The sequence below is a fragment of the Diachasmimorpha longicaudata genome, chromosome 2, assembly GCF_034640455.1.
Source record: "Diachasmimorpha longicaudata isolate KC_UGA_2023 chromosome 2, iyDiaLong2, whole genome shotgun sequence".
NCBI classification, from domain to species: domain Eukaryota; kingdom Metazoa; phylum Arthropoda; class Insecta; order Hymenoptera; family Braconidae; genus Diachasmimorpha; species Diachasmimorpha longicaudata.
The window spans coordinates 4,156,843-4,182,149 of NC_087226.1; the positions used below are offsets into that span (position 1 = coordinate 4,156,843).

At 37.2% G+C, this 25,307-nt stretch overlaps 3 protein-coding genes across 4 annotated transcripts in view; 2 read left to right on the top strand and 1 right to left on the bottom strand.

Moving 5' to 3' along the window:
• Window positions 1–9,747, top strand: part of LOC135173181 (insulin-like growth factor-binding protein complex acid labile subunit) — a 31,337-nt gene extending 21,590 nt beyond the window's left edge. For both annotated transcript variants that reach the window (XM_064139904.1, XM_064139905.1), the window contains exons 2-5: window positions 2,858–3,509; window positions 4,543–5,829; window positions 6,974–7,385; window positions 8,614–9,747. In XM_064139904.1, the coding sequence (XP_063995974.1) occupies window positions 2,866–3,509; window positions 4,543–5,829; window positions 6,974–7,385; window positions 8,614–9,003 (2,733 nt within the window). In that variant the 5' untranslated portion in view covers window positions 2,858–2,865 and the 3' untranslated portion in view covers window positions 9,004–9,747. The remainder of the gene's footprint in view (window positions 1–2,857; window positions 3,510–4,542; window positions 5,830–6,973; window positions 7,386–8,613) is intronic.
• A 120-nt stretch (window positions 9,748–9,867) lies between these two features.
• LOC135173182 (probable hydroxyacid-oxoacid transhydrogenase, mitochondrial) lies at window positions 9,868–20,957 on the top strand. The gene is made up of 6 exons (XM_064139906.1): window positions 9,868–10,309; window positions 10,715–10,802; window positions 16,136–16,399; window positions 17,656–18,288; window positions 19,661–19,942; window positions 20,566–20,957. The coding sequence occupies exons 1-6, from the start codon at window positions 10,257–10,259 to the stop codon at window positions 20,647–20,649; spliced, it is 1,404 nt and encodes a 467-aa protein (XP_063995976.1). The 5' UTR covers window positions 9,868–10,256; the 3' UTR covers window positions 20,650–20,957.
• Window positions 20,693–23,810, bottom strand: LOC135173183 (maternal effect protein oskar-like). Its single transcript, XM_064139907.1, is given in 4 exon segments — window positions 20,693–21,344; window positions 22,078–22,772; window positions 22,998–23,188; window positions 23,702–23,810. Coding segments are annotated over 3 exon segments (819 nt in total). The 5' UTR covers window positions 23,028–23,188; window positions 23,702–23,810; the 3' UTR covers window positions 20,693–21,250.
• Between the last annotated feature and the right edge of the window lie 1,497 nt (window positions 23,811–25,307).

Sequence of the window (25,307 nt, forward strand, 5' to 3'; positions counted from 1 at the left end):
ATGACCCCACCATGTTCTATTAGGGACCCGTGTCACATTTTATATACCACTTGCGACATGTTTCTACTAATCGATTATGTATCCTCAAAACATCGATTATAACTATGGAATAATCGATTATCCCCAGGAATCCGCTTGATAGTAAACACCTGCTTAGCGCGTAAATGTATGAAAAAGGCGGAATAAGTGAGACTTTAAACTTTCTGTCACGTGGACACGTCATAAGTACAATAAGTGTCATAAACCACTGATAATACTTCCTTGACATTTAGTGTTTTTTCTTCGGAATTATTTCCACTCCGTCATTTATTCTTACATTTCAATGATCGCGTCACACTTGAACCAATATTAAAATTGACTCACAATTTTAAATTAATTTCATCCATCAGAGGATCACATGTCATCAAAATTCGAATCACTGACACATTTGTTATTCTGTTGTTATTATTGTTCTCTCAATATTAGTCACGTTCGGTCGGAATTCGCCCGGAGTTAATGAGGAGAAACCGGTCATTTAGAAACATTTTAGGAGATTAGATAATTACGAAAGAAATGGAGTCAACAATAGAGAATTTCAGGATTCCTTTCTGCATATGGAAAGAGACATGTCTTGATGTAGAAGGAATGCAGCTATCAAAGCCATCACGGGCATTGTACCCTCATCGAAAATTCAGGCAAAATCGATAACAATCGAAATTCATAAATTTTTTTCTTCCTGTGTAGTGACCACCGACGCTTTCGCGGTAGGATTTTTTTCCACAAATTTTGATTAAAAATGATTATTTTTCCCACCCAAATTTCAGCCAATAGAATTGCACCATTTGTTGATATTTTGTATAGCCTACCTCGAATATCAGCGATTATTTTTCCCACCCAAATCTTGGCCAATAGGATTGCACCATTCGACGTTATTTTGTATAGTCAACACGGTATTTCAGCGGATATTCTTGGAAATTTCACTGGAAATTTTGCATGTTGATATATATAAAAAAAAAACAAATGTTGAAGTAACCCTCAATTGTATCTGACAGATTAAATGGCAATTCGTTGAAAATTATGTCTCATGGTGCAATTCTATCGGCCAAGATTTGGATGCAAAAAATAATCCCCCGAATACCACTCGAACTTCGAAATTATCTGATATTTCCCTCAAGGTTCCCTGCAAACAAATAAGCTCGTCAAGTTTTCCAGAAAAATCACTCGCGCTTCGCGCTCGTGATTTTTAAACTGGAAAACTTGACACGTTCATTTGTTTGCAACGAACCTATCGGGAAATATCCGATAATTTCGGAGCTCTTGTGGTATTACATGCGATAATTTTTTGAATATTTTGGTAAACAAACGACACTTAACCAAATAAACCTCTTTTCATGTCATGGCACAATTCTCTTGGCCGAAATTTGGATAGGAAAAATAATCCCCTGAATACCACTCGAGCTTCAAAATTATAGAATATTTCCCTCTAGGTTCCCTGCATACAAATGAAGTCGTCAAGTTTTTCAGGAAAAATCACTCGTGCTTCGCACTCGTGATTTTTTAGCCTGAAAAACTTGACTCCTTCATTTGTTTGCAACGAATCTATCGGGAAATATTCGATAATTTTGAAGCACTTGTGGTATTATATGTGATTAATGTGTTATTATCGATTTCTCCTCATTATTCAAGCTTTTTAAAAGGAAACATTGAGGAAATGTTTGATGAAAGTGGGAATCTGTGAATTTTCATAGTATGATTCCCATGAAAATTACTGTGCTGTTCTAAAATTTCCGCGCAAACTGCAAGCCTGAGAAAAATTACTGTTCTACCTAGTAAAATTCCCTTATCGCCTCAGGAAAACTTCTATATCGGCCTCGTAAAAATTCAAAGTCCAATGGGCGATGATGAGATGGACGTTGAATGGTTGAAGCAGAAGGTCCTATGACGGAGTCCAACGTCGGTTGCAATCAGATCTACTCGGCGCTCATCGTCAACCAATCGCAATGAGTTAGCGAACAATGAAGGAAGGCACAATAAAATAAACTGGTCACATAAAAACTAATGGACCTTCAAATTTTATAGTGCTGTTTCGTAAAGTTTACGAAGTCACATATCATCAATTGCAAAATATATTACAAAATTTATGATATTGATTTTTATGTGTGAGTAAAACAGACTCCAGTGTTCTAACATTTTGCCCCTGAATTCTAGCACCTGGCGCAGTAATTTTTCTGCGATTTGTCTCTCCGTGTACTCTCAGGTTGTCCTTGCCGCCGACTTTCGTGCTTTAGCCCCCCCCCTTCCCCTCCTACATGATATTATCTACAATTTAATTTCGATAATTTAACCATTAAAATAGCGACCATATAAACGTCAATAAACCACGAAACCTTGACTTATTTTTTAAATAATTACAGTCCATTCGAAATCTCTCTTTCCCAAAAAATCGATTTTATTATTTTCATTATAAAATCATCAAATAGACAATGAAAATCATAAAAACTCTATCTCTGACACTAAACTCATCGGAGGAAAGAAGTTTTGGCTGAACAATCCGATGATTTCAGTAGCAAAGTGGTAAAACGAGATAAGTCACATCCGACTATCGCCCAGTTTTTGGCGCATATGTCAAAATCTAGGGACGATACTAACATTTTCATAAGAACCTTTTTTATAGAGCGACTTCAGAGCTACAACAAATGTCATGGCAACAATTCCGCTATCTCTCTTCGATTCGAAGATAACGCTAAAAAAACCTCGCCTCAGAGATAAGCTAACTCACCTCGTTTTCACACTCCGCAACTGATGTCTTCCCTTGAATCAGGGAAATTAAAAACAATATCGATTATTATTTATTTATCAATATTTACCTATTTTTTAGGAAAAACCATGAAGCGACGCGGTGGGCAAGCCTGGCTGCTGCCGTTGTCAGTGGTGCTGTTGGCAGGGCTTATTAACGCTTCAACGACATCAAGTCCCACAACAACGGAAGTGAAGACCACCCCAACGGCAGTTGAAACCACCGAGAAACCCGATATCGTGGTGTCTCCACAACCGATGGCCAATCACTCGGAAGTGACTGTCAAATCCGTATCATCAGACAAACTGTCAATAGACCCGAATCACGATAAGTTGGCTGCTCTCACCAAACCTGTCATCGATCCAAAGGAGATGTTGATTCAGGAGATCAAGACGTTGACGGAGGCAGCAGATAGCGATAAACTACAGGGTGAGCTGGCCAAGGCCTTGAACGCAGCTGCTCAGAAAGGCCGGACAGAGCATCGTCCCAGCACTCCAACTCTACCAACTCCAAAGCCAACGAGTATGGCCGAGGGGAAGGCGATGCAGGAACTCGTCGAGGCCGAAACCGATGTTGCTTACGACGACGATGAGGGAGATCTGGATGATGATGATGACGATGATGACGATGATGACTACGATGACGATGATATCGAGGATGAAGAGGAAATTATGACGCAGTGCCCTGATTACTGTCGATGTGTTGGACAATACGCCGCTGCTACCACTGCTAGGTAATTGCATATGTGAATAAATTTGCATGATTGAGCTGTTGTGATAGGCGTTTTTCTGGTTTTAAGTACGCAGACAAGATTTGCAGAATGAGATCATCGGGAAATGAGGAGGTGCGATGCGGTGGAGCGGTGCAGGGGGGGGGGGGAATATCGTTCTGTGATTATTGAATTGTGATTATGAGATCTTATGCCAAATGATTTTATAGAGGAGGCCCCCTAGCCCAGGAAAAGAACAAAATCGACAGTATTTTAAAAATTTATGTAGTACAAATTGTTTTGTAATTTAAAAGCAAAATAATTTCCAATGCGGTAAAAACAAAGAAAAGGTGAAGTGAGTGGTATTTTTAGCTTAGGACTCATTTTAATTTTAAATTAAAGTAGAGCGTTTGACTTTGAGATCGTAAATGTATTGTTTAAATAGTTCTATCCTCGGGTCAGTATTTTACGGATCCGAGACACTGCTGTTGGATATTCTTAAATTTTCCAACTAATTGCCTGAGTAAAACTTGAAGAAAATTCTCTAAATTAATTTTTGAACTATATTGATATTCTTTAAAGCATTTTATCCGTGTAACCAAATAATAGAACTTGTTTTCCAAACAATGGATGATTTTTTACGAAGTGCAAAAATGCAGAAAGTACAAAAATTACGAAAATGAAAAATATGTGATAATCAAGATTTACTTTACTATTTTATATAGAAATTAATTTTTTTCCCTTCAAAGAAATGATTAATAACTCATTTTTCTTATCAAAAAATGATTCACAATTTTACAGATGACTTCTATTCTCTTTTTTTGCTAAAATAAATGACTGAAAGAATATACATATTTCTCGAAAATTAATGTAAATAACACCAGCTAAATACCATTTTTTTTACCTCAATCTCATGCAATTAATTTCCATATTTAAGCAACTATAAATATCCAAAAGTGTCACATCTCAGCCAGGATTCAGATTATTTCTCTAAATTCACTTGTCCCTAAAGCCCCCTCTCCAATAAAAAAATCTAAAAGATAAATTAAATTTCCAGATGTAGCAAACTAGCAGACAAGCAGGTGTTTGGCACTGGTATCGCCCACTTACGAATAGAAAACGCAGGTGAGATCCAACTAGGCCCCCACGCCCTTCGAGTCCGAGGTCTCCAGCAGCTCGAATCCATAACAATCGTGGACACTCGTATATCTCACATCGATAGAACCGCCTTCGATGGAATTCCATTTCTCTTCGCTGTAAACCTGAGTCGCAATGGCATCATTGACATTCACCCGGATACATTTCAAAACAACAGCCAGCTCTCCCTCCTCACTATTTCAGGGCATCCCTTCTGGAGAAATTGGACAGTAACCAAGGATTACTTCCTCGACGCCCATAGTGTCACAGAGCTGGACTTCTCCTGGAATTCAATGCCAGAACTGCCTCCATCGGCCTTCCAAAAAATGCCAAATTTGGTCTACCTGAACCTCAAGCAAAATCGTCTGGGTAAGGTTGATAAAGCAATCTTCGATCCCATGGACTCCCTCTTGGAGCTGGACCTGTCTGGAAACATGTTGGATGACCTACCCAAGGACATCTTCGAGAACAAGGGTCTGCAGACTCTCAGAATATCAGAGAATGCTTTCACAACATTGTCCAAACTCAATGCATCAAAACTAACCTCCCTTCACGCCTCTGGCAACAAAATTCAGACGATTGGTAAGGATGATCTTGCTGGGCTTCCATCCCTGGATAACTTGGTGGTATCATTCAACTCCATGAAGAGAATTCATCCTCATGCGTTCTCACATCTGGATCAACTCAATTATTTAGACATTAGTGAAAATAAACTGACTTCCCTCAATGAGCATCATTTGAAAAACAATCCCAGACTGCAGACTCTGCTCATGAGTGACAATCCAGGTCTCAGGACACTCCCAGTCTTCAACGTGAATGGTTTGGAATACAATACGTACAGTGTTTACAGACTGGAGGCGGCCAATTGTGGACTTGAGTACCTGAAACCTGGAACGTTTGATGCTATGCCAGCTCTAACGAGGCTGAATCTTGCTAGGAATAAGCTCATTGGGCTACCAAAAGGTCTTCTGGCAGATCTCAGTTCACTGAGGGATCTCGATTTGTCTGACAATCTTATCAGCGTTGTACCAGCTAGTATGCTCCGTGGAGCCACCACCTTGGGAAAACTCAATTTGGCAGGAAATCCTCTGGTAACTCTTCAGGTGACACCGTTTTTGCAGGCACCAGGACTCTCCAGGTTAGATGTTAGCAAGTGCCAGCTGCGGAGGATATGGAGCGAGGCCAGACAACCACTCAAGTCTATCAGGTTGGTTTGGAATAATCGGATTTTTGTCATTGAAGTCCTACTTGTGAAAAAAATGGATGAAAAATCAACGAGTTTGATTTAATTTTATTTTATCTTTCTTTTTCATACGTAATATTAACAACTTTAGTCTGAATTTTCTGATACACTTTCCAAAATTACATGACCCATTTCATTTTCATCGAACATTTAATTTGTGTCATGAATGGAAAACCAGGAATGCCTGGGAAAATTAGTGATGATTGTAAATTCTTGTAATTTTTAATTCTGTGAATTCTTCTCTGTAAGTCTTCTCTGAAGATTAATGAGAAACCAGACGATTGATAGAAACACCGGAAAATTGAAAATATCTTGGAAACTTCATCACGATGAATATATCGCTCTTTATTGATCCACATAGACTGCATCGAAACAAATATTTTTAAAAAATGAATCAATCCATTAGTTTTGGAAGTTTTTGGGAAAACCCAGTAAAAAACAAATCACTTTGTTTCGAAATATGATCTAATGATCACACTCTCCTTATGAACAGAGTTAATACTCATTAAGACCTATAATCTCTCAAAATTTCATATTTTTCTGAATGTTTTTAGTGAATTGCTCGATTTTCCAAACGTGAATTCAGAACGTTGAAAATGCAGTGTAATTCAGCACTGAATATTTAAATTGTCGTCTTCGGCCGTTGTAAATTCTGTAAATTCCTAGAAGTTTCAATGAAATCTGAAATCGCATGATTTCTTTCCCTCTATTTAAAAAAGACAAAATTAATACCCGCAGATTTCCATTGAACAGCAAAATTATTATTTCTATCAAAGAGCTCTCACTGAAATAACAACTAAGTTGTGTCATTGTCTATAAAAATAGCGCAATAAACCGATTAAATTATTTAATAGAACATTTTAAGAGAATTATCAAGATAAATTTCCAAGTTTTAGGCAGATTCGAGTTCAATTACTTCTATGGAATAAACAACTACGTGACCGTTGTTTAATTGAAGCTATCTTGTTCCAGTTGCCCATTTTGTTTCCTACCTTTAAGTTGTTCTCCATAAATATTTATAAACAATCAGCTTTAATAAGAAGATATCGCGTTTAGACTAATTAACAGACACAACTTCCCATTCTTAACAGATTTGGTTGATTTTCAGATTCCTATCAGTTCGAGGCAATCAACTGGAGAGAATAACGGTAGAGGAGTTGAAGGCAATGCCAAACCTATCTGGCCTTGATGCCTCCATGAATCCACTGGTCTGTGACAATGAATTCAATGATGCTATTCTGTGGTTGATCAACCACGGTGTGACACCAATGGAGACCCTCAAATACATCAGCAACATAAAGAATGATGAGGAGTATGCAGAGACTGAGGGCGTTACCGAATGGAATGACTTAGCTAAGACTGTATGCGATGATGGTTTCGATGGTCCACCCTCGAGATTACCAAAAATATCACCTGTACTTACGCCCATTGACAATCTGCTACCCGATGATACTGATGATGAGAAGAATTCTGAGTTGTCTAAGGGGGATTTGGAAGCTGATATTGCCAAACTCAATGCAGTAAGTGTTAAGATTTGAATTGATCTCTATTCGAATGTTCATTGAGACGATAAAAATAGTTATATAATAAAAATATCACAAAAAACAGTATTATAATATTATCCGCGTTTGTTATAAAATGTTGATATATTGTATGAAAAGATGGGCAAGTAGAACATTCAAAAATCAGCATTTTAATGAGTAAGCCATCTGATTCGCTCGAGATGGTCACATGGTCATCATGTAAATCATTACATGTATTACATCATGTAAATCATTACATGATGACCATGTGTGATGGTGATCATTATATGATGGATTATATACTCCTTTTTGCAGTCAGAGGTGTTTTTATTTGATGAAGTAGGTTTCACTGTTTCAATTAACTGAGAAGCACCTTTTAATTGTTTATGGGAATTTAATTCTAATTTATCTGACAGCATTCGTTTTTTCCATATGGTAAAGAACGATTCTTTCCAGAATCATTTACTTTCCTGGGGGCTTTATTTTAATTATAAAGGAATGAAAACCTTCAGATAAATCTATCTCTGCCTAAATTAGCATTCAATTGTAATAAGCAATTAAAAGCTACTGTTAATTTGATCGAAAAAGTCGAAACTGATTCATACAAGGAGAACAACAGTGGTGATTTCAAAAAACGAATCCTTTCGACAAGTCAGCATTTAATTCTAGTAATGGACTTGAAATTATGAGAAGGCGCGATGATAAACAATCCTTTAAAATACCTTCTTAATGAACCAGAGAGAAATGTTTGGCTGCTCTTACATTCAGTATCTTCAAGTAAATGACTAAATATACTGATGTGAATTTAAAATCTTCATTTGATACAAGACCTCCAAGTGGGTTAAGTTTACTCGACATCAGTGGTGCACCATCAGGTACAACTTCAGTGGATCCTTCCCCACATTAGAAATTATGATCACACAACAAGGATAATATCATAACTGCATTTTCCTATGATATTTTTATTCCATAACAAGACTGATTTTCAGCGCTACAGCGCTAATTACTCGTGAATGCGAGCATTGTTGTGGCTGTATTTATGTTTGAAGGAGAATCATTGAAATGAAAATCAAAACAAACACAAAACCTCTTGTTCTTTCAAGCATAATGAACACCGAACAACTCGATTTCATAATCGACACTCGATCGAATGCCAAATAGATTGATCAGGACACTCGCTCATTGATTTTTAAAAATATTAATATTGGTTCATCCACTGTTTCAGCTTGATCATGGCCAGCAAATTAATGGGCTCGTCAATGAGGCCTTTGAGGATCTCGACAATTCTGAGGAGTACGGTGAATGGTACGTGTCTGCTGAAAATCATGCCTGGTACGACGGTGTCTTCTGGCCAGTATTGATCTTCGGTTTCATCACCCTGGCAATTCTTCTCATCGTCATTCAATTCGCACGATTCGTAGCAAGAGGACGTGGTCGTGGTCCAGTCATCAGACCACCTCTCCTTCTTCGTCAAGGTCTCGTTGATAATAAAAATTGTGGTCTCGTGTACAAACCCCTTCAGGAGGAAATTCCAACTCCTCACATGCCAAAACGTGGCAGTTTTTATTCCAGCAGTACCTTTCATTACGATAAAATCGTACCAGAAAGCGTTTAACATCTTCAACTGAGATAATTAATCAAGAAATTCGATTTATACTTAATTTTAACTTTTATTATCAGAGAATTTAATTTTAGTTCTTAACTCATTATGAGAATGTTAATGTCATGTTCAACTGTTTTGTTTAGCCGATTGAACAAAATGGTGATAAGAACTAATTAATTAACTGGATGAGTCATTTGCTGTGACATCAGGAACATTTTTGTTGAGTGATATGGAGGGACATTGTTTGGTATATATTTTTTGGATTTGAGGACGTGAGGGGACTGCCCGAGATGATTTTTCAAATTTTCGAAATCTAGTTTTTTACGTGAGAGCATTTTTTAAGCGTTTCTTCAGAATAATTTTACTACAAAATGGGACACGAAAAATTTGTGACAATTATTTTATTTTTCACGGGGAATAAAATTTAATTTCATGTATTTTGGGTCTTTAATTGAAATTTCGTTTGTGCAAGTCAACAATTTTCATTCAACAAATCAATTACAGGAACAACTATGTGAACCTGCCTTACTTAAAAAAACGGTAATTTTACTTTTACGGTACAGTAATTTTTGTACTAAACAAGTATTTGATGATACGATCAACGTTAAAGCGTTTACTTTTAATAAAAACGTAGGAATAGTCTAAAATACTTAAGCTTAATACGTCATATCAGATTTACGTTATCTGCTTCACATTATCCGCTGTAAATAATTATGAATAATAACTTTAATGGAAATTATATATTTTAAGATATGATATGAGTTGCGTTTTGTTATTTTTCTTTCACCTGTTCGAAAATTGCTGAACATTCATGACTTATCAGCGCTGATTATTTTACGATGTTTTCATGATCTGGGTTTCCCTGCGGATGACTTAATCGAAGAAATATTACCTCAAACGAATAAATTCTTCGCTGAAGTCAGTGAATATTTAGCCAAAATAATTTCTTTTCTCTGTGCAATAGCACAACCGAGAAATCAGAGTAATTGAGCTCGACACACACCTCGTTTGCGAATGAATAAAAAGGAGATACAAGCAATAAGGCAGCACAAGTGAGATAAACATAGGAATTCAGTCGACAATTACCGAGTCGTGGGGATAGGGTACAGTGAACTGACTAGTTGTGCTCATGCAGCTCTCAGTTGTAATGCACTGGTCCAGATGCAATAACAACTTTCGACTTGATCACGTCAACCGGTAGAATCAGTGCTCAATCATTGATCAATATTCATTGATTTGTTGATTCTCAAAGTGGAGATTCGACTATGTATCCTAGAAAACGTGTCATCGATTTACTACAAGTGATTTCATCCCAATCGTGAGTAAACCAATGATCTTTTAATGTTGAGATTGTGGTTGGAGCCGATCTGTCTGCATTTTTATGCAAAATATGAGTGAAAGGGACTCACTAATGTCTCCTCGTCGTGGAAGGAAAACGAGACGTGTGAATAATTCCCTGGCGAAGGGGCAGAACGAGATAAATCTCTACTGACTATTGACCAATTTTTAATTTTTTTGTTATTTTTTAAAGTTTAAAATTTGTATATATGAAGTATTTGTACTATTCACCAGTTTTTGATGAACTATTTGTTTTAATTACAAATATAGAATAGATCAATTGAAAGTGAATTATTTCACTGTTTTTTTCGAAAGTTTCTTTGACGAAGCATGTGACTAATGAAGTTTAGAAATGACTTATTTTACTTTTTGATTAATTTTTTAGATGCAAATGTCCAGCTCATGCCAATCCAGATTTCGCTGCGATGAGTGACGTCAGTAATAACGTTCCCTCGAAAGAATATGCATTTGAGGTAAATTCAAGATAATGTAATTTTTCGGTTTTTAACTGAAGTTTTTTCACACTCATACGGACACGCTCTACACACATACATACTCTTGTCGTGCTCTCTCAGATTTACCTGTCTCACGCATCTTGACCGACTCACTCGGATGATTCATGGCCTTTTCACCTATGACACGGAAGGCGCCATGTACTGGATAGGGCTATAATCCTTCCGAATTGTTCTAGATGGGTCTGGTGACCCCGGAATTAGGGCACCTGCGGTCTGTTGACCAATGACCCGTTCTCAATCGACTTCCCGATCCTTGTGCGATAGCATTTCAGATATCCCGTGTGCAAATTCTCTAGGTCTTCTCTTTGTTCCGCTCATCATATAGACCGTCGTTAATAAACAATTATACCGCGCTCAATTAGTTTTTTTACGACGCTTTTGCTGACGCGTGTCTTTGACATTATTTTTAATAATAAAAAGTGACTCTGTTTAGTGATCGACACGTGCAGTGATTTTGTTGACCCTCTGAATCATCCTCCCGGATCCACTCTCATCTCGCCCATCTCTTAAAAATATTCCCCGTACCAGATCCCGCCCAGACATTTTGGTCCTTCGAGCCGGATTTGCGGGATATTTTCTGGTTTTTGCGCATATTTCGGGAGTGATAATTGAACAGCAGGGTTGAACAGTGGTGCTCAACGCGTAGCGTCCCCCCTCCAGAGGATTTCATGTCGACAAGCTCAAGCGATGCTCAACTGGTTCTTCTCGCAGCTCTTCAAGGACGGGTAACCTGTGCTCATCGCCCTACCCCTTCCAAGTTCATCTTCAGGGCCGTCGCAACCGCGCACCGTTGGCGGGAAATTTTTGAATTGCCGCAACGGTGGGTTGGGGAAAGTTTAGACTCACCCCGGGTATTATTGACCGGTGACGTCCTCATCCAGGGTATTATAGACCACACTCAGGGCAAAATCGACCTCCTGCGGGTACTGTAGACCATCAGCAATTGTTGTCGGCTCACCCCGGCAATCCTTGGCTTATTCCGGAGATTATTGACCTGCGGTATGTTGGACATGTCTTCTCTGGAAGCTACTCTGAATCTCCAGTGGTCTCGCGCCAAATTTATTGAACATCTAGCTTCCGGACTCCAGCAACACTCAGCTCCGGATAACTGCGCTGTAGCTCTTCGCACTAAGTCCCTTCTACTCGACGAATACTATAACAAACTAGAAGCTACTCATGAGAAACTCCTCTCGGGTCAGCTGGACGTTAGTCCAACCGAATTGTTCAGCTCGTCCTACTTCACCAGTAAAGTTTACGACCAAGCTCTTGGTCACTATGCCGTTGCAAGGATTCAACTTGCAATTCTCCAGGACGCTTGCAGTGCTTCTGTGTCGACTAGACCGACGAATACCGTTGCTACGCAAACGGATGCTCATCAGCTGATCTCAACGGTTAAGTCAGGTCAACGTTCAACCCGCGGATTTGGTCTCTCTCAGCCGGATGTCAAGACGGAAAGAAATAGTAGGAAGGTTGAACGCATCTCATCAGTCAGGCCTGCCCTACATACTTCAACGGATTCCCTCGCTGACCCAGCGAAACTAAAGTCCACTCGAAAAGCACAATATCCATGCTCCTTCTGCGACGGGGATCATTATATCTCTCATTGCCAAGGATTTCTCGCGCTCTCGTTCCAAGACCGGGAAGCAGCCGTCGACCGTCTCTTTCTCTGTTGGAACTGCTTGGGAAAGCACAGACAAGTACTCTGCCGGACGACAACCACTTGTCAAGTCTGCCGCAGGGCTCACCATTCGCTTCTCCACGAGACGAAATCTCGCTCCGCCCAATCGAGGGCTGCTGTCATGCCCTACAAAATACTTACTCAGGCGGGGTCGCTTGACCAAGCGTTCGACTCACCGAGCCGCACCAGAGGGGAAGTACAGAATCACTCGTCGTCTCAGGCTTGACTCCGCAGATGTCTAGAGTCGTAGAGTCTCTCGACATCCTGGTCTCGGTATCAACGCCCGAGGGTACCAGCAAGGAGGCTGCTGTCTCGACCGTCCAAGTGTCCGGAAACTCAAGTCTAGATGAGAGTGCTGATTAAGGGCAAATTCCTAGAATCATAATTATTCAGCTGGACCATCGTGCATGTTGCCTTGTCTGCTCTTAACTCTGATGACGGATCATAGGTTATCTCCGAGCCGGTTACCAACTGTTGGTGCGGACGGGATGACCTTGACACGTGATGTGGAAGCATCGTGAGGGCAGAGGGTTCCGGAAGCTCTTCAATATGGACTTGGTAGGTCTTCGATAGCCACATCCACATCTTTCTTCGTCTCTCAACCATCTCCTACGTAGATATTCGCTACACGTTCCTGTGTCATTTGCTCTTGTCAAGTAGGTCCTGGAGTACTAGACTTGCTCTACAAACGCCTGGCTTCTTGGTTCTTCTCTGCAAGCTCCTGGCTATTTGGATATTCTCTACGAGCTCCTGTTTCACTCAAACTTCATAATTGGTTCCTGATATTTTGGAAATTCTCTGCAAGCTACTGTTTCACTCAACTTCAGCACTAGTTCTCCATCATTTAGATCGTCTCTACAAGGCCCTCTACAAGGTCCTGGTTCACGTTTTCTCCAAGCTATGGATACCCTTGATCATCGACGTCGGGTTAGCGTCGAAACTCACCCTCTGCGGGCCATCTCTGCTGCTGCCGAGCAGGTTCAACCAGTGACGCCTGTTCGCCTCTGTTGGCTCTCGATTGGGCATTCCCGTACACTCCAGGTTGCTCGTAACAGGAGCATCTCAACCGCTGAGCGCACCTCTCACTCTGCTCTTGTTCAGACCTTGTTGAAGATTTACGCCCTTCAGCTCGAAGCCTGGACTGGAGCGGAAGCTGGTCGGTTCGGATCTGCGGAATTTACGCCTCCACCGATTCTGGCTGTACTGGCGTTGGATCATCGGAGTGCCCTCCAGTAGTCACATTGACCGTTTTCTCTTGGACTCTTTCCAGGGATGTGAAGAGCCTTGTATCTCAACAAGGTTGCTCTAGAAGGGAGAGTAGCTCAATTCAGCAGTGGCTCCCTTGATCTTCTCAACTGAATGCTGGCTCACGAGGATTGAATCCTCCGGCTTCTGCCTCTCTTGGTCACCTCAACAAGTTTTGCTCAGAGTCAGAATTTTCTGTGGATCCAAGCTATATGCACCACTCAGGTGAAAGATGTTTCTCGTGTAGAAGCCTTGAGGCTATCTATCTTCGGCCATCCTTAAGGATCATGTCGTTTGGTCCTCGATCAACGGTTTTTTTCGAACGTCGCTCATCTCTAACGACCGTTTTGAACAGCGATGCCAGATCAACTATAAGATCAGCTCCTCCAGGTCTTCTCTTGACCATCATCTTGATCATCGTCTTACAGTCTCTACAACCGAGTGCATCGCTAGCTTCGTTCTCGTCCACACCTTGATGCAGATTTACGCTCTTCATCTTGGACGCTGTGCTTGAGCGGAAGCTAGTCAGCCTGTCTCTGCGGAATTTACGCCTCCAACGATTCGGACTGCGCTAGCATTTGATCATCGTCGGTGCACCCCAGTGGCTATATTAACCTTCGACTAAACCTGTAGCCCTGGCATTGTTTTAATAGTTCTCTGTTTCAGACTAGCTCAATAACGTCAGCAGTTGCTGACGGCAGGGGATTATGGTCGGTTTTTAATCGAAGTTTTCTCACACTCATACGGAGACTCATGACACGGAAGGCGCCACGTACTAGATAGGGAACAATCCTTCCAGATTGTTCTAGATGGGTCTGGTGACCCCGGAATTGGGGCACCTGCGGTCTCTTGACCAATGACCCGCAATCGACTTCCGGATCCTTGTGCGATAGCATCTCAGATATCTCGTGCGCAAGTTCTCTAGGTCTTCTCTTTGTTCCGCTCAGCATATAGACCGTCGTTAGTAAACAATTATACCGCGCTCAATTAGTTTTTTTACGGCGCTTTTATAGCGACCTTCTTTGCTATTGGTGACGTATGTATGTGACATTATTTTTAATAATAAAAAGTCACTCTGTTTAGTGATCAACACGTGCAGTGATTTTTTAACCCTCTCAATCATCCTCCGGTATCCACTCTCATCTCGCCCATCTCTTAAAAATATTCCCCGAACCAGATCCCTCACCAGACAGTAACAATACTTTAGGAAATGTCATAATTTTTTTCATAATTTTAAAGTCGTGTAACGCATGGTTTGGGTTAATAACACTCAGTATTTTTACATTCATCTATTACATTTTTTTTGTACTTTAACATTTTCGATCTGAAGTTTGCATTCTTTTAGGTAGTTAGAGGAGGCTGGGGCAAAACGGGTTGCCTATGGGAAGGGCAGTCATTTCGGTTGATCCGTTATGTTGAAATCTCTTATTTGCCAATGATTTGTTAATCCTCGAATGCTTCATTCGTGTCTTCGATACTACTGGGGTTGCATAGAGTTGGGGGCACAATGGGGTATTATTAACAAACTAAAAAAAAATTGAAAATCAAATTTTGTCGTTTTTTAGTTGTGATTGTCCGAAAAATGCTAAAAATGGGGTTTTCAATTAATTCAGAGGGTCAAATGTGCTAATAGTTCAATCTAGGACACAATGGGATACAAGAAAAAATGGTAAATAATTTTTTTGTTTGCTGATGTATATTTGTATACTTGGGATGTTTTTTAATGTCAAAATTATTTTTGATCATCTACTAGATTGAACCACGATTTATTCAAAATTTATTTTAGTGGCAAAGTGCTGAACTATAATAAGTTAACACTGAAATTTTCGATAATTCTGCATTTATCTCAGAAACGAATAATTTTAGGAGAAAATCTCAGAAGACCTTTTTTGTAGCTGATGAAATATTCTATAGAAAGTACTTACAACGTTTTCTCATCAAATCTCTGGTTTCGGAGTTAAATACTTAATTATGGAAATTTGCAGTTTTGACTTTTTGTAGTTTACCTCTTCGCTACTGATGTCATTAATTTAATTCTTTTAATTTAATTGTATTTTTAGTCACATCTAGATTTCCCATTTTTTAAATTGTGTTTTATTGAATTTTTTCATATTATATTCTCTTATTTTCGACTTCTTCAACGTCATGGCGGTTTCAGCACGTACGGAACGACTTATTTGAGATACTGTGCTCCTATAATTTATTAAACAACCATAAAAACGCATCATATATGTAAAACGGTTTTTCAAAATTTTGAATACCTTCGGGGTACTCCCCCCATATTTCTTCGATATTTAAAATCCTTATCAAATCCTGTGAGATTAAATAATTTGGCTCTTCTATTTTCGGGAATTTTATTCTATTTTAGATGGCGTGTTCCAGCGTTCGCTTTGGCGTGGGAGTAACAAGAGAACTAGGAATGGATATACTAAATTTGAACAGCAAAAGGGTCTGTCTAATGACAGACCCAAATCTCGTGACTCTTTCTCCTGTGAAAGCTGCGGTGGACAGCTTGACGAAATATGGAGTAGATTTCGATATTTATGATAGAGTTAGAGTGGAGCCAACTGAAGCGAGTCTTCAGGATTCCATTGAATTTGCCAAGAAGGGAAATTACGACGTATTCGTAGCTGTGAGTATTTATTCACTAGTGAAATCCTAGATCGATTTAATTGTATTTCAGAGAGGACGTCGGTGAATTAAAAAAATTTTGGGTAGAGCTCAGGATCCATTGAGCGACATTTCATTTGAAATATCGTGGAACATGTTACAAAATCTCCCAATTAAGAGGTCGGCCAATTAGAGGATGTCATTTAATATCACATGATAAATAGGTAAAATTTAATGAAATTAAGTCTTCAGGTGATCAGTATATGATAGATCATGTACTCCTCTTTTCAGAGTTAGACATGATGTTTTTATTATATTAATTAGGTTTCACTGTTTTGATGAATTTAAAAGAACTTTTTAATTGCTTATGGGCAATGTCTTGTAATTCTAATTTATATGAAAAACTTCGTTTTGTCTCTATACTAAAAAAAGATTTTTTTCCAGAATCATTTACTTTCTTGGGGGATTTATTTAAATTATGCAGGGATGAAAATCTTCAAATCAATCTATCTTTACGTAAATTTGAATTAAAGTCCAATAAGCAATTAAAAGCTGCTTCTAATTTAATCGACAAAGTGGAAATTGTTTCATATAAGGAGAACAACAGCTCTGATTTCTAAAAAATCAGTTCTTTATATAAATCAGTATTAAATTCTAATAATGGATTTGCAATGATGAAAAGATGAGATGATAAACAATTTAAAATAGCCTCTTAATCACTGAAAGAGAAATGTTTGACTGCTTTCATATTTAATATCTTCATGGAAGTCAACTAAATACACTAATGTGAATTTAAAGTCTTCATTTGACACAAGACCACTGAGTGTGTTAAGTTTACTCGAAATCAGTGGTCCACCATCAGGTGCAAGTCAAGTGCACTCATCTCAACATTATAAATTACGATCACATAAGGGTAATATCATAACTGCATTTTTCTATGATATTTTTATTCCATAACAAAACTGATTGCCTGCACTGCAGTGCTGATTGTTAATTAACGTGAGTTTTATTGTGGCTCTATTTATATTTAAATCGAAATTATGAAGATGAAAACAGAAATCAATCTAAAATCTCTTTACTCTTTAGAAAAAGATGAAAAACAAACTTTCACAATGTGACACTAAATTTTTTCCTTAAACTTAATCAGAAGGAAAAAGGAAGGGGTGCTTTTAATAAGATAATTTTTTGGAAATTAAATATTCACCAAAAAATTTTACGAATAACAGTTGAAAGGAGAGCCTCAATATCACCAAAGGAAAATCGGTGAATCGTTTCTAGGTAGGCGGAGGCTCAGTAATGGACACCTGCAAAGCAGCAAATCTCTACTCATCTGATCCTCAAGCCGAGTTCCTGGACTATGTAAACGCCCCAATAGGTAAATCCAAACCAGTCCTGGTGAATCTGAAGCCTCTCATAGCTGTACCCACAACATCAGGAACCGGTTCAGAGACAACAGGTGTTGCAATATTCGATTATCGACCTCTGAAGGCAAAAACTGGGATTGCCAATCGAGCACTGAGGCCGACTCTGGGGTTGATCGATCCAGAACACACGCTGAGTCTTCCTGAAAGGGTCTGCGCATATTCTGGGTTTGATGTCTTGTGCCATGCACTGGAGTCCTTCACGGCGATCCCATACACTGAGAGAACCCCCTGTCCCCCGAATCCCATATTGCGACCTGCTTATCAGGGGAGCAACCCTGTGAGTGACGTATGGGCCCGTTTTGCACTGGGTGTCATGAGGAAGTACTTCCAGAGGGCTGTTTATCATCCTGATGACCTCGAGGCAAGAAGCAACATGCACTTGGCCAGCACAATGGCTGGAGTCGGATTTGGTAATGCTGGGGTACATCTGTGTCATGGGTTGTCTTATCCCATCAGTGGAAATGCCCCCAAGGGATTTCATCCTGAGGTAATTTTTTTTGGAAAGTTTTTTTAATTTCCCCAAAAACAAATTTTTTTATATTCTACAAATTTTATTGTATATTCTATTCGTATTATGAAAACGACTAACATGGAGGCTGTCGATATCTCGAAAATAAACTGTGTAGACTGAGAAAAAAAATTATTTTCACCAAATGTCCATTTACTTCAGAAAAATGTTAATTTTTTAAATTCTTCATTTCTCAAATCAAGTAATTCCTTGACAATTCTAATTAAGTTTGAATTGCATCACTTAGATTGCTCTAGAACATGATCATGTTAATTATAACGTTGAGTGAATCCCTGCCATTATCATGAACATAAATAATTCATTGAAATTCTTCCCTCAAGAAAATCAGAAATTTAGAAAAACGAAATGATTATCAATAGAGTTCATTCAAGATCATATGCAAAATACTCATCTTCTAGAGTAATATGATTATCATAATTTAAACCCAAGTTGATGCCTATCGGGAGTAATTAGGCCTAAGAAATATAATTTTAAAAAAATAAATACTCCTTTCATGTAAATGGATATTTGATAAAAACATTTTTTGTTCTCCATCGACTCATTGAATTTCGAAATTTTTTATGATGACTTTTGAAAAATATAAATTTAATATAGCGAAGGGGTACCTGAATGAGTTTTTTATTTGTATTAGTAACTGCCACATTGATAAATCAGAATTTTGGCTCTTTGAAATTATCGATTACTGTCAGTGAACTATAAAAAATGAATAGATAGATATATTTTTTCATTGTTGCTACTTTACAGTTTCACACACGTCCTTGTATTTCCTCTTTCTTATAAACTATATATATATATATATATTTTACTAATGCGCAAAATTGTTTACATATCGTTAAGATCACGGTTTTGATTATTTTAGTCTTTTTCTTTTATGTTTTCGTTTTTAGATGTCTTTATCGCCAATTATAGCTTTCGATCTTTCGTTCTCTGGTTTGATCCTTTGGTGTCTAGTTTCCCTGTTATCGTGTCTTATATTCAGAAGACGAAGGCTTTTCATAAAAAAAATTTTGAATCTGTTTATCTCCGCCCTGAATGCAATAAAAAAATGTAAAAAAACTTATGGAAAGTATTTTTAATGAAGATAGAAATAGAGAATTTTCGTCAATGAATTCATGACATTTTCCTATTTTTCGTCGCATAGCGATGATTTTCTACTAAAAAATCTTATTAACTAAATATATGAGTTATTCATTTATTATAATCTATTAAATTGGTATTAATATATTAGATGCTTTTTGTATATATCTAAATACCGCAAATATACCTGAAAAATTAATAGTTAAATTCATTAAGCGTTGAAATGTCAGTTTGATTTAATGATTTTCTTCAGGGCTACAGTGCTGATCATCCCATAGTTCCTCATGGCCTGTCTGTAGTGATCTCAGCACCAGCAGTATTTTCATTCACAGCCCCAGCGTGTCCAGATAGACATATTGAGGCTGCTGAATTACTCGGTGCCAATGTTAAAACTGTCAAACGTGCGGATGCTGGAAAAATTCTCGCTGACACTGTCAGAAATTTCATGAGTGCCATGAAAATTGAAAATGGCCTTGGAAAAATTGGATTTAAGAAAGACGACATTCCGATACTTGTCAATGGCACATTACCACAGGTAGGTCATCATTATCTATGTTTAAAATTATTTTTAATTATAATTAATAAGCCATTCACATGCAAATTGGGAAAATCGTTCAACACGATTTTTACGGTTGACTGGATAATTTTCTCTAGCTATTCCTCGAAAAAAGAACGGTCAATCAGTTAAATTTTTTGGATTGTTATCAATACTACGACTTCGACTCCACAATTAAACATTTTTTTTTTTGGGAAACTGTCGAGCCCTTGATTTTTAATATTTACGTGTTTGAATCATTTTAATCTGAATTTGAAAATTTTCTATCTCAAGTTCAAAGCTGATAATCTCAAAGCTGATAATCTTTTACTAAAAAAGCACATTTTGCAGCTCTTTGTTTTAACTTCTCACTATAAAAATTTGGAAATAAACTAAAATAGAATATTTGCTCGAGAACAATCTTAAACCGTGATCGAAAAGAATTTTTGGAGCAGTTAATTGACTCCAAAAAAAACATTATTATGAAAATTATTCTTTAATTTCTCTTAGATTCACAAATAGAGGTTGGACTTAAATGGTTTTATCCCTTCCCTCATGATTTAATTTCTGATAGAAGTTCGTAGAAAATCGCTGATTGATTTTATTCCATTCAATTTTTCTAGCATCGAATTACAAAACTAGCGCCCAGGGAACAGAGCGAAGAGGATCTTGCGAAATTATTCGAAAATTCCTTTGAAATTTATTAGTTATAAATATTCCCATGTAAATTAAAATACTCAATAAACAGAATTCTCAAAGGCAATTGTTTTATTATGACAATTGAAAATTGACACATTATCAATTAATACATGACTGTTCCTCGTTTCAATCTTATAATTACATAGTTACATCGTTAGTTTATGATAAGTTAAATAACAGATAATTATCACAGACAATTTTCCTTTCGTCGTTTCGCTCTTTTTTGTTTAAAAGTGTCACACGTAGTATTTACAATTAAAATTCGATTATTTAATTAATGTCCATTAAACAATACAGTAATTCGCGAGCTAAAAAGCGTGAGATGCCAGATCAATTGTGAGAAACAGCGTTTATTATCATCAAATTCTAGCCTCAACTTTTAATAAAAAATCCTGGAGAGTTGGTTCTCTAAACAGAATTAAATTCTATCGACGAACACCAAGGAAAATTGATTTCCAAAAGTTTGGAAAAAGAAATCAATTCAATTGGATGAAGTCCCAGAATTATCCTGATCAGAGGGAGATGTGCGAAATTTTTATTTAAAAGTTATAATTTGATGACAGTTCTTTCTCCCAATTGAGGCTGCATCTCTAGCTAAGAATTACAAAGCTATTTTACTGTTACTAATGACGAGCACTTTGGTAGACCTTGTTGATGAGGGGCATTGCTAATTGACGCCCTTGTTGAAACTCTCCTAGGTTTCCTGAAAATAATTTTAAAAAATTCGTTGAATCAAAATTTCAGAACATGACTTGACCAGCAATTTATCCACATTTTTAATATTCGTATTTATATTTATATTTATTACGTATTAATTTTGTCATTAAAAATGGTGAGAATTAGCTTTGATTGGCATAAATTTGAGGGAAACTTGACAAATCATTTTTAAACTTTTAAAATTTCTTTGACAAACGGTTTGACAAAGGGTATCCTGTCTACGGTTTTTGTGTTTATTAAGGAAAAAGTATAATCTAGTTATTGTGTTTTCGTTCTTTTATACACCCATCAATACTTTAATTGAAAAAAATAATTCAAGTTCAATAGCAAAGAAAGAAAAATAATTGAAGTTCGATTCAAGGTTCAATATTCAAATTTTGTATGAAAAATATTAAAAATCATCTATCGTATTCAATTTTTCAGTACAACTTCCATTCTTCAGATCTTCATTATGAATGTTTTTGGTTCGCAAGTTCGAAAGTTTTCTCAAACGATTTTAAAAGCTTCATTGTTTGATTTTCGTGATAAGAAGAAGAAAATAAAATGTAAAAAACCTAGAAAATTCAGAATTTTCTTTAATGCGATAACTTGCAAAAAAGTGCCTCCTATTGAACTCTTCTATTAAATATTTTTTATGAACAAAATCTAGTAAATTATATTATGCTCCTCAACTGAAAATATCCCACACAATCTTTAAATGAAGTCCTTAGTCTACTCACACTTGAAAGAGTTCGTATTTCGGTGATCCCCGGATGTTTGAAAAATGACTGAAAAAATCCACCAACTGATACCCCTGAGTGTCAGCCAAATCGATGATAAAAGAGTTCAGAGCCCTCAGGGTAGAAAACTGACAGGGTTGATCCAACCAATTGGTATTTCCCAGGGGAGGAATCGTACACAGAGTAATCGATTCAGTCGCATACGCAAATTTCGTTCCCAAGAGTTCCAGAAGTTTCTCGTAATCTTGTTGAATATCCAATGACGTCCTGCAATTATAGATGTCCTCAGCTCCCAGAAGAATCACCAGCTTATTAGACATGATGGTCACGTGTTGAAGGGCCTGAATGCAGTCTCGAATGGTTTGTCCACTCACACAGAGACCAGCATGAAGTGGTCCATTTTTCCACTCCCTCCAGATCGATTGTCTCAATTCTCGTATTACTAGTTAAAGGAAGAAGTCATTGGCGATGAGCTGACCCCTGGACTCAAGTGGAGTCTGGACCACTTGTCGACTCATGGGGGGTGGACCAATGATGGTCTTCACTGAAGGACCTCGAGAGTCCCTCGATGAAGCCTCTGATGATTTTTGTCCAGATTCATCGGATGAATTCAGGTATCTGCGGATCTGGTGATGCTTCTGGCGATGACAACGCCGATTCTCAGCCCCTAATCCACGACTAAGTGCACGCCAGTCCTGAGAGGAGACAATTCACAGTTGTCAAATGGCGATTTTTTAAATCATCTCATTGATTTTATACTTTATTTGAATAATTTTTTAATTAGAGATTGAACTTTAAACAATCGACTACGTGACATCGCTCTTCCCGCTTTCGTCTAAGTAAGTAGTCTTCTCTCGCACTTATTTGTGAATAAATTGAAAAGATTAAAAATGAAAAAATGAAAATATTTGAATACTAACTTTTTTATATGTTTTTTGTTGTCCAATCATGTCCGTCAGGTGAGAAGTTTTTTCATTGTGTTGAATTTTATAATAAAGTTCTCCGTTTTGCTCTCTTGTTACGACAGCGAAAATCTAGTTAATTAGCTCATTAATTGTTCTACATTCTGGCGGAAGTTTTGGAGATGCCCCTTCTACGTTCTCAAAATCTTCTGAAAATTAAAATGCTAATTAACTGCAATTGAATGAATCAATAAGTCCAAATTATTCTCTTAATTATTTTATTCAATTAATTATGAATTCAATAGTGAAGTGGTGAAACGAGATGAGTCACTCCTCACTATTGACCAGTCGCTGATAAATATCTCAAAATCTACGGAAGATAACAAAATTATTATCAGAACCTTTTTTGTGAAGAAAATTGAGTACTATAATAAAGGGTATGACAACAATGTCGCTATCTCCCTTAGATTAGGGGATATTGGTAAAAAATTTGACCGAGAGATAAGTCAACTTATCTCGTTTTACCTCTTTGCTACTGAATTACTTAATCAATTATAAATTATTCAGTTAATTCGAAATTGACTGAATAATTTATTATATTATTGTATTATGATATTATTATATTATTATATTATTATATTATTTCATTGTTATATTATTAGATATGTTGGCCACTGGGGCATATATTGATAAGTCACAATGAAAGATTTAATTCTCCTCACCAAATTCTCCCGAGTGGGAGTACACATGGAACAAACCATGGTCTCCAATGGTAAACCTTCCCATTCAGCACGACAATCATGACTGATAGAACCCACGTTACGTGAATTCTATTCAGTCGGTTCGTGCAAATTACCCCCTCTTAAAATTCCATTGACAAAGAGAGGCCAATTCCCCGAATATCGTCGAAGAATATTAAAACCAGAATAATCGATAATTTATTCATCATTTAATTTAACGTAGCATAACTTCAGAGGGAAATTCATTGTTGAGAAATGATGTGAACATGCAAATAGGGGATGAAAAAGCGATCTGGGAGTTTGAAGTGTCTTTCAAATATTCAATTCAATTGTTTACTTAAATGTTCATATAATGTAGTAATTTGATTGCGATAAGGGATTTTTTGTCGCTCTGTAATAAGTCCAGGCTGCGATTAATTGATGGTGCGATTAAATAACAGAAATATTGGTAAATAAATGGGAATTTAATCATAATAATTTTGAATAGCAATAATATGTTGCAACAATAATTGTCGTAATTAATTTCAATATTAAAATTATAATTAGGATCGGGTTCAGAAGCACGAGCTGAGTAATAAATAAGTGTGAGTAATAATAAATGTGAATAGTCAGTTGAGAAATGTTCATCAATTTAATATTCACAATTTGGAATATTTCTCAAATGGAATTTATTTCCTGTAATCGAAGGAATATCGATCGGTATACTTTCACTTGGAGCCGAAATTAAATCAGTTCGAGGTGACTACAAATCAAGAAAATCATTTTCAAATGCGATTTTTCTCGTAAATTTTAATACAATTTCAATGCATTTTGTGGCATTATTATTATGGTCCGTTTAAATCAAATAAATTAATTGAAAGATGAATGAACGAATTCATTTGATTGAATATTTACAAACAAAATTTACAGTTGCCTATTGTCAATTCATTAATAATCGAATCCCGGAAAAAAAACCCGGGAAAGATATCCTTCGAAAAATATCCCCTGAAAGAATATCCCCACAATAAATTTTAATCTTTCATTTTTTAATTTATTTCAATCATATTTTGATTTCAAATGAAAATTTTCGAAAAAAAGGATTTATTTTTACTAAATTATTTACCACATTCACCGTTTTTTTTGCTATAAATTGATAATTTTTGTTCTATTTGGGGCGGTCCCGCAACAGGGCTCAGCCCCCTGGACTCCCACTGTTGGTTTTTTATAGAACCCCTCTGCGTTAGTGCATAAAAACGAGTGAGGGGGTTTGGCAGGCCTGAAGAGTGAAGGGCAAAGGGGATGATATCTGTGCCGGGGGGATATTTTTTCCGGGGATTTTTGTCCAATGATATTTTTCCCTGGCGTTTTTTTCGGGATATTTTCCCCGAGGATATTTTTTCCCTCGCTCCTCCCCTACATTCCGAGATATTCATCAAAAACTGGTCAATAGATAAAAGTGACCTGTTTCGTTTTGCCACTTCGCCACAGAAATAATAGTTTTCAAATTGGATTGGACATCAGAATAATTCAATTTCAGTTACAATATTCAATCGACAGATTCCAGAAATCGAACATACAATAGACGAATACCGATCGATATGTTTCCGTT

What these genes read in the sequence shown, in the direction of transcription:
- LOC135173182 (XM_064139906.1), top strand. Translation starts at nt 10,257, where the DNA reads ATGTATCCTAGAAAACGTGTCATCGATTTACTACAAGTGATTTCATCC. An exon ending in ATTACGACGTATTCGTAGCT is followed by an intron (nt 16,400 to 17,655) that starts GTGAGTATTTAT and finishes AATCGTTTCTAG; the next exon opens with GTAGGCGGAGGCTCAGTAAT. An exon ending in TCAATGGCACATTACCACAG is followed by an intron (nt 19,943 to 20,565) that starts GTAGGTCATCAT and finishes CAATTTTTCTAG; the next exon opens with CATCGAATTACAAAACTAGC.